The 17,832-nt window shown below is 36.2% G+C and overlaps 1 protein-coding gene across 1 annotated transcript in view; it reads right to left on the bottom strand.

Annotated features, from left to right (window-relative positions):
- LOC139755482 (uncharacterized) overlaps positions 1–17,832 on the bottom strand; it is a 283,256-nt gene that overhangs the window by 92,220 nt on the left and 173,204 nt on the right. The window contains exon 5 of the mRNA XM_071673820.1: positions 13,301–13,372. Within this exon, the coding sequence (XP_071529921.1) occupies positions 13,301–13,372 (72 nt within the window). The remainder of the gene's footprint in view (positions 1–13,300; positions 13,373–17,832) is intronic.

Here is a 17,832-nt window from a genome sequence, read left to right as displayed (position 1 = left end):
TAAACAATTAACATTACCTGAGAGATTGTGAATCATATATGATCTGAGAGATAGTGATTCAACCATGATCTGACAGTGAATCATACACGATCTGAGAGATAGTGAATCATCCATGATTTGAGAGAGAGTGAATCATACATGATATGAGATATGGAGGATCATCCATGATCTGAGAGATAGTGAATCACACATGAACTCAGAGAAAATGAATCATACATAATTTGAGATATACTGAATCATACATAATCTGAAAGGTTGTGAATCATACATGATCTGAGAGGTAGTATTTCATCCACGATCGGAGAGATAGTGAATCATCCATGATATGAGAGATAGTGAATCATACGTAATCTGAGAGATAGTGAATCATTCATGATCTGATAGACAGTGAATTATGGATGATCTGAGATATATTGCATCATACATGATCTGAGAGATAGTGAATCATACATGATCTGAGTGACAGTGAATCATACATGATCTGTGAACTACTGACTCATTCATGATCTGCGAGATAGTGAATTATATATGATCTAAGAGATGGTAAATCAGACATGATCTAAGAGATAGTGAATCATCCATGATATGAGAAATAGTATATTATCCATGATCTGATAGATAGTGAATCACACACGATCCTTGAGATATTGAATCATACATGATCTGCAAAGTAGTGAGTCATACTTGATTTGCAAACTAGTGAATCAATCGTGATCTAAGAGATAGTGAATCATATATGATTTGAGAGATGGGAAATCATATGTGATCTGAGAGACAATGAATCATACATGATCTGAGACTTATTGAATCATCCATTATCAGAGGGACAGTGAATCATACATAATCCTTGAGATAGTGAATCATAAGTGATCTTAGAGAATGGGAATTGTACATGATCTGAGAGATTGTGAATTATACATGATCGAAAGGATAGTGAATCATACATGATGTAAGAGGTAATAAATCATCCATGATCTGAGAGAGAGTGAATGAAACATGATCTGAGAGAAAGTGAATGAAAAATGATCTGAGAGATAGTGAATCGTCCATGATCTGAGAGATAGTGAATCGTTCAATATCTGAGAGATTATGAACTATACATGATATGATAGTAATTCATACATGATCTGAGAGACAGTAAATCATCCATAATCTGAGAGATAGTGAATCATACATGATCTGATAGACGGTGAATCACACATGACCTGAGAGATAGTGAATCATACATTACCTGAGAGATTGTGGATCATATATGATCTGAGAGATAGTGATTCAACCATGATCTGAGAGACAGTGAATCATACATGACCTGAGAGATAGTAAGTCATACATGATGTGAGAAATAGTGAATCATACATGATCTGAGAGATAGTGAATCATCCAAGATCAGAAAGATAGTGAATCATTAATGAACTGAGAGATAGTGAATCATTTATGATCTGAGAGATAGTGAATGATACATAATCCTTGGGAGAGTGAATCGTACATGACCTGAGAGATGGTAAATCATATATGATCTGATAGACGGTAAATCATACATGACCAAAGAGATAGTGAATCATGCATGATCTGAGAGATAGTAACTCATAGATGAAAATGAGATATAGTAAATCATGCATGATCTGAGAGATAGTGAATCATACATGAACTGAGAGACAGTGAATAGTACATGATCTGAGAGACAGTGAATAGTACATGATCTGAAAGATTGTGAATCATGTATGATCTGAGAGGTAGTGAATCATATATGATCTGAGAGATGGAAAACCATCCATGATCTGAGAGATAGTGAATCATTACATGATCTTAGAAGTATGGGATCTTACATGATCTGAAGATATTGAACCACCCATGAGTTGAGAGAGTGAATCATACATGATCTGAGAGATAGTGAATCATCCATGACCTGAAAGATTGTGAAGTATACATGATCTGAGAGGTAGTAATTCATCCACGATCAGAGAGATAGTGAATCATCCATGACATGAGAGATAGTGAATCTATTTGATCTGAGAGGTATTGAATCATTCATAATCTGATAGAAAGAGAATCATAAATGATCTGAGATATATTGAATCATACATGATCTTAGAGATAGTGAATAGTACATGATCTGCGAGCTAGTGAATCACCCATGATCTGAGAGATAGTGAATCATATATGGTCTAAGAGATGGTAAATCATATATGATCTGATAGATAGTGAATCATACATGATCCTTGAGATAGTGAACCATACATGATCTGCGAGCTAGTGAATCAATCATGATCTGAGTGATAGTAAATTATATATGATCCGAGAGATGGTAAATCATATGTGATCTGAGAGACAGTGAATCATACATGATCTGAGACATAGTGAATCATCCGTGATCAGAGAGATAGTGAATCATACATGATCCTTGAGATAGTAAATGATCCTTGACCTGAGAGATAGTGAATCATACATGATATGAGAAATAGTGAATCATACATGATCTGAGAGATAATGTATCATCCATGATCTGAAAGATAGTGAATGATTAATGAACTGAGAGATAGTGAATCATCCATGATCTGAGAGATAGTGAATCATACATAATCCTTGGGAGAATGAATCGTACATGACATGAGAGATGGTAAATCATATATGAGCTGATAGATGGTAAATCATACATGACCAAAGAGATAGTGAATCATGCATGATCTGAGAGATAGTGACTCATAAATGAAATGAGATATAGTAAATCATGCATGATCTGAGAGATAGTGAATCATACATGAACTGAGAGACAGTGAATAGTACATGATCTGAGAGACAGTGAATAGTACATGATCTGAAAGATTGTGAATCATGTATGATCTGAGAGGTAGTGAATCATATATGATCTGAGAGATGGAAAACCATCCATGATCTGAGAGATAGTGAATCATTGCATGATCTTAGAGGTATTGAATCTTACATGATCTGAGAGATGGTGAATCACCCATGATTTGAGAGAGTGAATCATACATGATCTGAGAGATAGTGAATCATCCACGACCTGAAAGATTGTGAATTATACATGATCTGAGAGGTAGTAATTTATCCATGACCTGAAAGGTTGTGAATTATACATGATCTGAGAGGTAGTAATTTATCCACGATCAGAAAGATAGTGAATTATCCATGACATGAGAGATAGTGAATCATATCTGATCTGAGAGGTAGTGAATCATTCATAATCTGATAGAAAGAGAATCATAAATGATCTGAGATATATTGAATCATACATGATCTAAGACATAGTGAATCGTACATGATCTGCGAACTAGTGAATCACTCATGATCTGAGAGATAGTGAATCATATTTCATCTAAGAGATGGTAAATCATATATGATCTGATAGATAGTGAATCATACATGATCCTTGACACAGTGAACCATACATGATCTGCGAACTAGTGAATCAATCATGATCTGAGTGATAGTAAATTATATATGATCTGAGAGATGGTAAATCATATGTGATCTGAGAGACAGTGAATCATACATGATCTGAGACATAGTGAATCATCCGTGATCAGAGAGATAGTGAATCATACATGATCCTTGAGATAGTGAATGATCCTTGACCTGAGAGATAGTGAATCATACATGATATGAGAAATAGTGAATCATACATGATCTGAGAGATAATGTATCATCCATGATCTGAAAGATAGTGAATGATTAATAAACTGAGAGATTGTGAATCATCCATGATCTGAGAGATAGTGAATCATACATAATCCTTGGGAGAATGAATCGTACATGACATGAGAGATGGTAAATCATACATAGTCTGAGAGATTGTAAATAATACACGATCAAATAGATTGTGAATTATGCATAACCTGAGAAATAGCGAATCATACAGGAACTGAGAGGTAGTAAATCATGCATGACCTGAGAGATAATGAATCATACATGATCTGTGAGAATAGATAATACATGATCTGAGATTGTGAATCATACATGATCTGAGAGACAGTGAATTGTTCATGATTTGAGAGATGGAAAATCATCCATGATCTGAGAGATAATAAATCATGTATGATCTGGGAGATAGTGAATAATACATGATCTGAGAAATAGTGATTCATCCATTATTTGAGAGAGGGTGAATCATACATGAACTAAATGATAGTGAATCATCCATTACCTAAAAGATTGTTAATCATACATGATCTGAGAGGTAGTAATTCATCCACGATCGGAGACACAGTGAATCATCCATGTTCTGAGAGACAGCGAATCATATATGATCTGATATTGAATCATATATGATCTTGGAGATAGTGAAACGTACATGACCTGAGAGATTGTGAATCATACATGATCTGAGAGATAGTGAATCATATATAATCTGCGGGATAGTGAATTGTGCATTATCTGAGATTGTAAATCATATATGAATTGAGATATAGTGATTCATACATGATCTGAGAGATAGTGAAGCATACATGAGCTGAGAGATGGTGAATCGTACATGATCTGAGAGATAGTGATTCATACATGATCTGAGAGATAGTGAATCGTATAAGATCTGAGAGATAGTCAATCGCACATGACGTGAGAGATTATGAATCATACATTCTCTGAGAGATAGTGAATCATACATTCTCTGAGAAATAGTGAATCATACATGATCTGAGAGGTTATGAATCGCACATGATCTGATAGACTGTGAATCACACAAGATCTCAGAGATAGTGAATCATATATGATCTGAGGAATAGCAAATCATCCATGATCTTATAGATAATGAATCATACATGATCTGAGAGATTGTGAATCGTACATGATCTGAGAGATTGTGAATCATACATGGTCTGAGAAATAGTAAATCATCCATATTGTGATAGATATTGATTTATACATGATCTGAGAGATAGTGAATTATTCATAATCTGAGAGATAGTGAATCTTACATCATCTGAGTGATTGTGTATAATAACTGATCTGTGGGATAGTGAATCATACTTGATATTAAATAGTAAATGTAAATAGTAAATGTTCCATGATCTCAGAGATAGTGATTCATACATAATCTGAAAGATAGTGAATCATATATGATCTGAGAGATAGTGAATCGTGCATCATCTGAAAGATTGTGAATCATACATGAACTGAGAGATAGTTAAATAGAAATAATCTGAGAGATAGTGAATCAAACATGATCTGAGAGACAGTGAATCATACATGATGTGAGAGAGTGAATCATAAATGATCTAAGAGAGTGAATCGTGCATTATCTGAGAGATAGTGAACCATATATGATCTGAGATAGTGAATCATACATGATCTGAGAGATAGTGAATCGTACATGGTCTGAGAGATTGTGAATCATACCTGATGTGAAAGATAGTGAATCATGCATGATCTGAGAGATAGTGAATCATAAGTTATCTAAGAGATAGTGAATCTTACATGATATCAGAGATAGTGAATCATACATGATCTCATAGTTAGTGAATCTTACATGATCTGATAAATAGTGAATTATTTACGATCTGAGAGATAGTGAATCATACATTATCTGAGAGATGGTGAATCGTATATGACCTGAGATATAGTGAATCATACATGATCTGACAGATAGTGAATCGCACATAATCTGATAGATAGTGAATCATGCATGATCTGAGAAATAATGAATCGTAAATGATCTGAGAGACTGTGAATCAAACATGATCTCAAAGATAGTGAATCATACATGATCTGAAAAATAGCAAATAATCCAAGATATGATAGATAGAGAGTCATACATGATCTGAGAGATAGTGAATCATCCATGATTTGAGAGATAGTGAATCGTACATGATTTGAGAGATTGTGAATCGTCCATGATCTGACGGACAGTGAATCATATATGATCTAAAAGATAGTAAATTATCCAGGATCTGACATGGTGAATCATACATTATCTGAAAGATAGTGAATTATCCATGATCTGAGAGATTGTAAACCATACATGATCTGAGAGAAAGTGAATCAAATATGAATTGAAAGATTGTGAATCATATATGGTCTGAGACATAGTGAATCATACATTATCTGAGAGATAGTGAATCATACATTACCTGAGAGACATAGTGAATCATATATTATCTGAGAGATAGTGAATCATACATTACCTGAGATATAGTAAATCGTACATGATCTGAGAGAGTGAATCATAAGTGATCTGAGAGATAGTGAATCATACATGATCTGAGAGAGAATGAATCGTACAAGATCTGAGAGATAATGAATCATAGATGATCTAAGACATTGTGAATCATACATTATCTGAGGGATAGTGAATGATACATGATCTACGGGATAGTAAATCATTCATGATCTGCGAGATAGTGAATCATACATGATCTGAGAGATTGTAAATCCTACATGATTTGAGAGAAAGTGAATCATACATGACCTGAACGATAGTGAGTCATATTTGATCGGAGAGATTGTGAAACATACATGAACTGAGAGAGTGAATCATACATTATCTAAGAGATAGTGAATCATACATGATCTGCGAGATAATGAATCGTACATAATCTGAGAAAGAATGAATCATACATGATCTGAGAGATAGTGAATCATACTTGATCTGAGAGATAGTGAATCATGCATTATCTGAGAGATAGTGAATCGTATATTATTTGAGAGATAGTGAATCATACATGGTCCGAGTGATAGTGAATCATACATGATCTGAGAGATAGTGATCGTACATGACCTGAGAGAGAGTGAATCATACATGATCCGAGATATAGTGAATCATGCATGATCTGAGATATGATGAATCGTATGTTATCTGAGAGATAGTGAATCATACCTGATTTGAGAGACAGTGAATCATTCTTGATCTGAGAGATAGTAAATCATATATGATCTGAGAGATAGTGAATCATACATGATCTGATAGATAAAGGATCATACATGATCTGAAAGATTGTGAATCATACATGATCTGAGAAATAGGAAATCATGCATGATCTGATAGATTTTGAATCACACCTGATCAGAGAAAGTGAATCATGCATGATCTGAGGGATAGTGAATCGTACATGATTTGGAACAGTGAATTATAAATGATCTTAGACATATTAAATCATACATGATCTGATACATAGAGGATCGTACATGATCTGAGAGATAGTGAATCATACATGAGCTAAGAGATTGTAAATCATACATGACCTGAGAGAAAGTGAATCATGCATGGTCTGAAGGATAGTTAGTCACATATGATCTGAGATTGTGAATCATCCATGATCTGAGAGATATTGAATCTAGATGATCTGAGAGACTGTGAATCATACATGATCTGAGAGACAGTGAATCATACATAATCTGATAGTGAATCGTACATGATCTGAGAGATGGTGAATCATACATGATCTGATAGATAGTAAGTTATACATGAACTGAGAGATAGTGAAACGTACATAATCCGAGAGATTGGGAATCACACATTCTCTGAGATGTAGTGATTCTTACAGGATCTGAGAGACTGTGAATCATACATGATCTGAGAGATAGTGAATCATACATTATCTGAGAGATAGTAAATCATACATAATCCAAGAGATAGTGAGTCGTACCAGATCTGAGAGATAGCGAATCTTAATTGATCTGATAGATAGATAATCATACATGACCTGAGAGATAGTGAATCTTCCATTATTCGAGAGATAGTGAATCATTCATGGTCTGACGGATAGTGAATCATACACGATCTAAGAGATAGTAAATCATGAATGATCTGACAGATAGTGAATCATACATGATCTGAGAAATAGTGAATCATCCATGATCCAAGAGATAGTGAATCATACATAGTATGAGATAGTGAATCATACATAATATGAGAGATAGTGAATCATAAATGATCTGAGAGAAAGTGAATCATACAAGATCTGAGAGATAGTGAATTATATATGAACTGAGAGATTGTGAATAATGCATAATCCTTGAGACAGTGATTCGTACATGATTTGAGAGATGGTAAATTATACATGACCTGAGAGAAGATAAATCATACATGATCTGAGAGATAGTGAATCGTATATGATCTGAGCGATAGTGAATCTACATGACCTGGGAGACAGTGAATCATACATGATCTGAGAATTAGTGAATCGTACATGATCTGAGATATAGTGAATCATTCATGATTTGGGAGATAGTAAATAATCTATGATTTGAGAGATAGTGAATCATGCATGATCTTAGAGATAGTGAATCATACATGATCTGAGAGGTGGTAAAGCATACATGATCTGAAAGATGGCAAATCATACATGATCTGAAATAAAGTGAATCATACATGATCTGAGAGATAGTGAATCATGCATGATCTAAGAGATAGTGAATCGTACATGATCTTAGAGATAATGAGTCATACATGATCTGAGAGATAGTGAATCATGCATGACCTGTGAGATATTGAATCATACTGATCTGAGAGATAGTGAATCATACTGATCTGAGAGATAGTGAGTCTTACATGATCTGAGTGATTTTGAATCATACTCGATCTGAGAGATAGTGAATAATGCATGATCTGAGAGATGGATAACATACATGAACTGAGATAGTGAAGCATACATGATCTGAGAGATAGTGAATCATACATGTTCTTAGAGACAGTGAATCACACATGATCTGAGAGATAGTGAACCATGCATGATCTGAATGATTGTGAGTCATACATGATCTGAGATTGTGAATCATACATGATCTGAGAGATAGTGAATCATCCATAATCTGAGAGATAGTGAATCATACATGATCTGTGAGATGGTGAATCATACTTGAACTGAGAGATAGTGAATCATATATGATCAGAGAGATAGTGAATCATACATTTTCTGAGAGATAGAGAATCACACATGATCTGGGAGATGGTGAATCATACATGATCTGATTGATTATGAGACTGTGCATCATACATGATCTGAGAACTCGTGAATCATTCATGATCTTAGAGATAGTGATCATACGTGATCTGAGAGATTTTGAATCAGACATGTTCTAAGAGATAGTGAATCATACATGATCTTAGAGATAATGAATCATTCTTGATCTGACAGATAGTGAATCATACATGATTTGAGAGATAGTGAATCATACATGTTCCGAGAGATAGTGATTCATATATGATCTGAGAGATGGTGAATCATACATGATCTTAGAGATAATGAATCATACATGATCTGAGACATAGTGGATCATACATATCTGAGAAATAGTGAACCATCCATGATCTGAGAGATAGTTAATCATACATGACCTGAGAGATAGTTAATCATACATGATCTGAGAGATAGTTAATCATACATGATCTGAGAGATAGTTAATCATTCTTGATCTGAGAGATAGTCAATCATACATGATCTGAGAGTTAGTCAATCATACATGATCCGAGAGATAGTTAATCATACATGATCTGAGAGATAGTCAATCATACATGATCCAAGAGATAGTTAATCATACATGATCTGAGAGATAGTTAATCATACATGATTTGAGAGATAGTTAATCATACATGATCTGAGAGATAGTTAATCATACATGATCTGAGAGATAGTTAATCATACATGATTTGAGAGATAGTGTTCACTGTAAAGTGCTTTGGCATACTCGTGATTGCTGTTATTCAGGTGATGTACGCCCTCACATGTTGTATATTATGTGAAGGAGACGACGATCACTCACCCACTATATAGACTCACCACACTCACTACAACAACAACAACACACCCCACTAACCTAATGAAAACACTCTTACAACTACACAAAAACCACTTGCAACCACACAAACACCACTTACAACTACACAAACACCACTTAAACCATTCAAATACCACTTACAACTACACAAACACCACTTACAACTACACAAATACCACTTGCAACCACACAAACACCACTTACAACTACACAAACACCACTTGCAACCACACAAACACCACTTACAACTACACAAACACCACTTGCAACCATTCAAACACCTCTTACAACTACACAAATACCACTTGCAACCACACAAACACCACTTACAACTACACAAACACCACTTGCACCCATTCAAATACCACTTACAACTACACAAATACCACTTGCAACCACACAAACACCACTTACAACTACACAAACACCACTTGCAACCACACAAACACCTCTAACAACTACACAAACACCACTTGCAACCATTCAAACCTATTACAACTACACAAACACCACTAGCAACCATTCAAATACCACTTACAACTACACAAACACCACTTGCAACCATTCAAATGCCACTCACAACTACACAAACACCACTTGCAACCACACAAACACCACTCACAACTACACAAACACCACTTGCAACCATTCAAACACCACTTACAACTACACAATTACCACTTGCAACATTCAAATACCACTTACAACTACACAAACATCACTTGCAACCATTCAAACACCACTTACAACTACACAAACATCACTTGCAACCATTCAAATACCACTTACAACTACACAAACACCACTTGCAACCATTCAAATACCACTTACAACTACACAAACATCACTTGCAACCACACAAACACCACTTACAACTACACAAACACCACTCGCAACCATTCAAATACCACTTACAACTACACAAACATCACTTGCAACCATTCAAACACCACTTACAACTACACAAACATCACTTGCAACCATTCAAACACCACTTACAACTACACAAACACCACTTGCAACCATTCAAATACCACTCACAACTACACAAACACCACTTGCAACCACACAAACACCACTCACAACTACACAAACACCACTTGCAACCATTCAAACACCACTTACAACTACACAAACATCACTTGCAACCATTCAAACGCCACTTACAACTACACAAACACCACTTGCAACCATTCAAATACCACTTACAACTACACAAACACCACTTGCAACCACACAAACACCACTTACAACTACACAAACATCACTTGCAACCACACAAACACCACTCACAACTACACAAACATCACTTGCAACTACACAAACACCACTTACAACTACACAAACATCACTTGCAACCATTCAAACACCACTTACAACTACACAAACACCACTTGCAACCACACAAACACCACTTACAACTACACAAACATCATTTGCAACCACACAAACACCACTTACAACTACACAAACATCACTTGCAACCACACAAACACCACTTACAACTACAGAAACATCACTTGCAACCATTCAAACACCACTTACAACTACACAAACATCACTTGCAACCATTCAAATCCCACTTACAACTACACAAACATCACTTGCAACCATTCAAATACCAATTACAACTACACAAACATCACTTGCAACCATTCAAATACCACTTACAACTACACAAACACCACTTGCAACCATTCAAATACCACTTACAACTACACAAACACCACTTTCAACCAAACAAACACCACTTATAACTACACAAATACCACTTACAACTACACAAACATCACTTGCAACCATTCAAATATCACTTACAACTACACAAACACCACTTGCAACCACACGAACACCACTTATAACTACACAAATACCACTTACAACTACACAAACATCACTTGCAACCATTCAAATACCACTTACAACTACACAAACACCACTTGCAACCATCTAAATACCACTTACAACTACACAAACATCACTTGCAACCATTCAAACACCACTTATAACTACACAAATACCACTTACAACTACACAAACACCACTTACAACTACACAAACACCACTCACAACTACACAAACACCACTTATAACTACACAAATACCACTTACAACTACACAAACACCACTTTCAACCACAGACTTCAGCCACATCTATCATTTCACTGGATCTGACTCTAGCACAGAAGCCCATGAGTCCTGCGTTTGTATAATGATAACAAAATAAGAATAATGATAGTGATAATTGTCACCACTATTAGCCACCGACACATTGGCAGCCACAGACATACCTCTTACGGCCACATAAATGACAGGTACAGAGAGAGACGCATCATTTACAGCCAAACACATCACTTACAGTCGCAGATACTCCAACTACAGTCAAAGACAATCTACCTACAGTCACATACACTCCACCTACAGTCACATACACTCCACCTACAGTCACATACACTCCACCTACAGTCACATACACTCCACCTACAGTCACAGGTAAACACTTACAGACCAACTACAACCGCAGGTACACACACCATCCTCAGTCACGGCCTCAACACATACTAAGCCAGTGACAGACACCTTACGGCCACGCGCACCTCTGACGATAACTAATCCATCAACTGTATCTCTAGGCAGACCACTTACACCTAAACCAGCGCCACTTACGGCCACTTGAATCTTCCAGCACATCACTTGAAAACTTAAACATACCTAGTACTTCACACACACACACACACACACACACACACACAGTGTGTCAACCAATGCCAATCACCTTACGGCCAGAGACACGATATTTCCAGCTAGGTACACTACACACTGCTCACACTCACTGACACTCTGCTCACCACGAGACAGAGCAACTACACATATAGAGGCACTGTTCATAATTACAGATACAGCCATATTGCTCATACTGAACGATACAGACACACTAATCTTACTCACAGATACAGACATACTGTTCATAGGTACAGGTACAAACGGAGCACTCGTACCTACGGATAACGCGAACAGATACAGAGGCAGCAGTTACAGTCATCAGCACATCGCTGACAGTCACACACAATACAGATATACGCACTGCCGGCTACTTACAGGTAAATGCAGGTCACTTACTGCCATACGCAGGCTACTTACAACCAAACACACCACTTACTGCCATACGCAGGCTACTTACAACCAAACACACCACTTACTGCCATACGCAGGCTACTTACAACCAAACACACCACTTACTGCCATAAACAGTTCACCTACAGCCATATACAGGCCACATACAGTCCTTTGCAAGCCACTTTCAGCCTACACAGGTCACAGTCAGCCATAGGCTGACTACTTACAGCCATAGCATGCCACTTACAGCTATCTTCATGCCACTTACAACCATATACAAGTCGCTTACAGCCATATGCAGGTCACTTACAGCCATACACGGGTCACTTGCCATTTGCAAGCTACTTACGAATATATGAAGGTCATGTACAGCCATGCGTAAGCCACTTTCAGCCATACACAAACCACTAAAAGCCGTATGCAGGCCACTTTCAGCCAAAGAGGCTCCACTTACATGGTCCTAAGGGCGCGGGTGTCCTGGAAAATGTCGGGGGACAGGTACAACAGGCGGTTCTTATGCAGCTTCCTGTACACAGAATATACACGTCAGTTCTGTTAAGACGACACAGGAAAATCACAGACATGATAACAGATTTCTCTTATCTATAAGACGACTTCCAGATAGTAAAGAAAGTCAATACATGACGCTGGTATATATGATATGACGCTGGCATATATGATATGACGCTGGTATATATGATATGACGCTGATATATATGATATGACGCTGGCATATATGATATGACGCTGGTATATATGATATGACGCTGGTATATATGATATGACGCTGGCATATATGATATGACGCTGGTATATATGATATGACGCTGATATATATGATATGACGCTGGTATATATGATATAACGCTGGTATATATGATATGACGCTGATATATATGATATGACGCTGGTATATATATGACGCTGGCATATATGATATGACTCTGATATAGATGATATGACGCTGGCATATATGATATGACGCTGGTATATATCATATGACGCTGATATGTATGATATGACGCTGGCATATATGATATGACGCTGGTATATATGATATGACGCTGGCATATATGATATGACGCTGGTATGTATGATATGACGCTGGTATATATGATATGAAGCTGGTATATATGATATGACGCTGATATATATGATATGACGCTGATATATATGATATGACGCTGATATATATGATATGACGCTGGTATATATGATATGACGCTGGTATATATGATATGACGCTGGCATATATGATATGACGCTGGTATGTATGATTTTACGTAGGCATATATGATATGACGCTGATATATATGATATGACGCTGATATACATGATATGACGCTGATATATATGATATGACGCTGGTATATATGATATGTCGCTGGCATATATGATATGACGCTGATATATATGATATGACGCTGATATATATGATACGACGCTGGCATATATGATATGACGCTGATATATATGATATGACGCTGGTATATGTGATATGACGCTGGTATGTATGATATGTCGCTGGCATATATGATATGACGCTGATATATATGATATGACGCTGATATATATGATATGACGCTGGCATACATGATATGACGCTGATATATATGATATGACGCTGGTATATATGATATGACGCTGGTATATATGATATGACGCTGGTATATATGATATGACTCTGATATATATGATATGTCGCTGGCATATATTATATGACGCTGATATATATGATATGACGCTGGTATATATGATATGACGCTGGTATATGTGATATGACGCTAGCATATATGATATGACGCTGATATATAAGATATGACGCTGGTATATATGATATGACGCAGGTGTATATGATATGACGCTGGTATATATGATATGACGCTGGTATATATGATATGACGCTGGTATATGTGATATGACGCTAGCATATATGATATGATGCTGATATATAAGATATGACGCTGGTATATATGATATGACGCAGGTGTATATGATATGACGCTGGCATATATGATATGACTCTGGTATATATGATATGACGCTGGTATATATGATATGACGCTGGTATATATGATATGACGCAGGTGTATATGATATGACGCTAGTATATATGATATGACGCTGGTATATATGATATGACGCTGGTATATATGATATGACGCAGGTGTATATGATATGACGCTGGTATATATGATATGACGCTGGTATATATGATATGACGCTGGTATATATGATATGACGCTGGTATATATGATATGACGCTGGTGTATATGATATGACGCTGGTATATATGATATGACGCAGGTGTATATGATATGACTCTGGTATATATGATATGACGCTGGTATATATGATATGACGCTGGTATATATGATATGACGCTGGTATATATGATATGACGCTGGTGTATATGATATGACGCTGGTATATATGATATGACGCTGGTATATATGATATGACGCTGGTTTATATGATATGACGCAGTTGTATATGATATGACGCTGGTATATATGATATGACGCTGGTATATATGATATGACGCTGGTATATATGATATGACGCTGGTATATATGATATGACGCAGGTATATATGATAGGACGCAGGTGTATATGATATGACGCTGGTATATATGATATGACGCTGGTATATATGATATGACGCAGGTGTATATGATACGACGCAGGTGTATATGATATGACGCTTGTATATATGATATGACGCAGGTATATATGATATGACGCAGGTGTATATGATATGACGCAGGTGTATATGATATGACGCTGGTATATATGATATGACGCAGGTGTATATGATATGACGCAGGTGTATATGATATGACGCTGGTATATATGATATGACGCAGGTGTATATGATATGACGCAGGTATATATGATATGACGCTGGTATATATGATATGACGCATGTGTATATGATATGACGCTGGTATATATGATATGACGCAGGTGTATATGATATGACGCAGGTATATATGATATGACGCAGGTGTATATGATATGACGCAGGTGTATATGATATGACGCTGGTATATATGATATGACGCAGGTATATATGATATGACGCAGGTGTATATGATATAATTTGAAAATCATAAGAGTGGGGCGTCTAGTGGTCGTGGTGACGTCATTGCATGGTATCCATGGTCGGGCTAGCTGGTTGGTGTGTCGATCTGCAGAGGAGCAGTTCCATGGTTGTGCCTGACACCAGGGAGGTTGCCACCCTACCATCCAGTGGCTGACAACATTCAGGACGTATGCAAATTGAAATTAAAGTGGTATGGTGAAGAATATAGAGAGGTGTAGGATATCATACACATAGAAAGAGGAAGTATGAAGATATCATTGTGGTTACATTATTCCTGGAGGAAAAAACTTGATGGGAACATGGAAAAGTTGAATGATGATTAAGAATGTGTTTTACCGGAGACTAGGGTAAGGGTCATTCAGATGTGAAACCTACTGTGTAGGGTTTCTGGAGATGATGTGACCAATCATGTTGGTGCATTAACTGGAATGAATGATCAGGTAAACAATAATTACGCATCAAACTGCTATGTGATAAATGTACGAAGACAGTTGTATAACGCAATTTACATGTACGAACATAATTATATTACGCAATTCAAACAATAACAGCCCACTCGGCGCTTTCGAGTGTGTTTGTGATATTGGAAGGTATCAGGAAGTCCCTGATTAGTGTGGTAAATGCTAGACGACGTATTCAGGTTATTCAAAGAGAATAACTTATGAATCATCGGTGTGAATAAGGAGTAGCAAATGATGTAAGTCCTAGAGTCGAAGTGAAATATTTGTCAAGCGTATTTTCTTCACTGTATCTACAGTTGAACCAATCTAACGACCAGACGGTTCCACTACGATCTTACCAGTAATATCATAACGCAGGAACCTCGTACCTGATAAGGTTCCTTTTCTTTTGATATTAATTCTTCTAGATTGAAAAAATGGAAACTAGCTGAGATATACAATTAGATACAGAAATTCTATATGCAGGGTTTTATACAGATGTGCGGGTGTAGACAGATGAATGTTGTAAACAAGAACATGTACACAAGTCATAACTAAAAATTAATTACATATTAGTTAAGAATACGCAAATACGATGAAATTATTCGTATGTCAATATACAAATTATTGCAGTGGAAAGTAGGTATGTCACAGAGAAATGGCTGTATTGCATAACGTCATCTTAAAAAGTGAAATCACACTTCAGTAGTCCATACTATTATATTCAACATTGCCTGACCTCAACCTTGACTTGCCCATGAAAATTTTCATTGTCTTGGTTGAGCTTTGTGTTTCCAATAATGTTTTCTAAGATGGTGAAGGGAGTTTTCATTGAAATTTGGTCTTGCCAAGGGAAACTCTCTTAGTCCGATTCTTAGTAATTTATCTATGGAATATTTTGAGACTGAAATTCTAACTTTAGTCAATAATCATCCGAAAGTCTGGTTCAGATACAAGGGTGATGTGTGGTCCTTTTGGCCATCCTTCTAACATTGTGATGCTTTCTTTAATGAATTGAATAACATCCACACCACCATCAAATTCAAGATGGAATGGGAAAAAGAAGGTAAACTGTCCATTCTAGATGTGTTAATAACTAGGGAATCTGATCATTTGTCCTTTAAAATCTAGAGGAAGTCTACCAACTCAGTACATGGTACTTCTATAAAAAGGTCTGAAGTTATTTCTATGTTTTTAAGAGCAAACGAATATGTGATCCCATAGATGAACGTAATCATATAAGATGTATCTTTAGGCAGTTATATTAACCCAATCGTTTGTGAACAAAGCTCACTGGAAAGATAGGAAGACATATATACGTGTATATATATATATATATATATATATATATATATATATATATATATATATATATATATATATATATATATATATATATATATATGTATATGTATATATATAGGACGTCCTAGCTTCCTC

This window comes from Panulirus ornatus, chromosome 19 (genome assembly GCF_036320965.1).
Source record: "Panulirus ornatus isolate Po-2019 chromosome 19, ASM3632096v1, whole genome shotgun sequence".
In the NCBI taxonomy this organism is placed as follows: Eukaryota; Metazoa; Arthropoda; class Malacostraca; order Decapoda; family Palinuridae; genus Panulirus; species Panulirus ornatus.
This window is presented reverse-complemented; position numbering and strand designations above follow the sequence as displayed.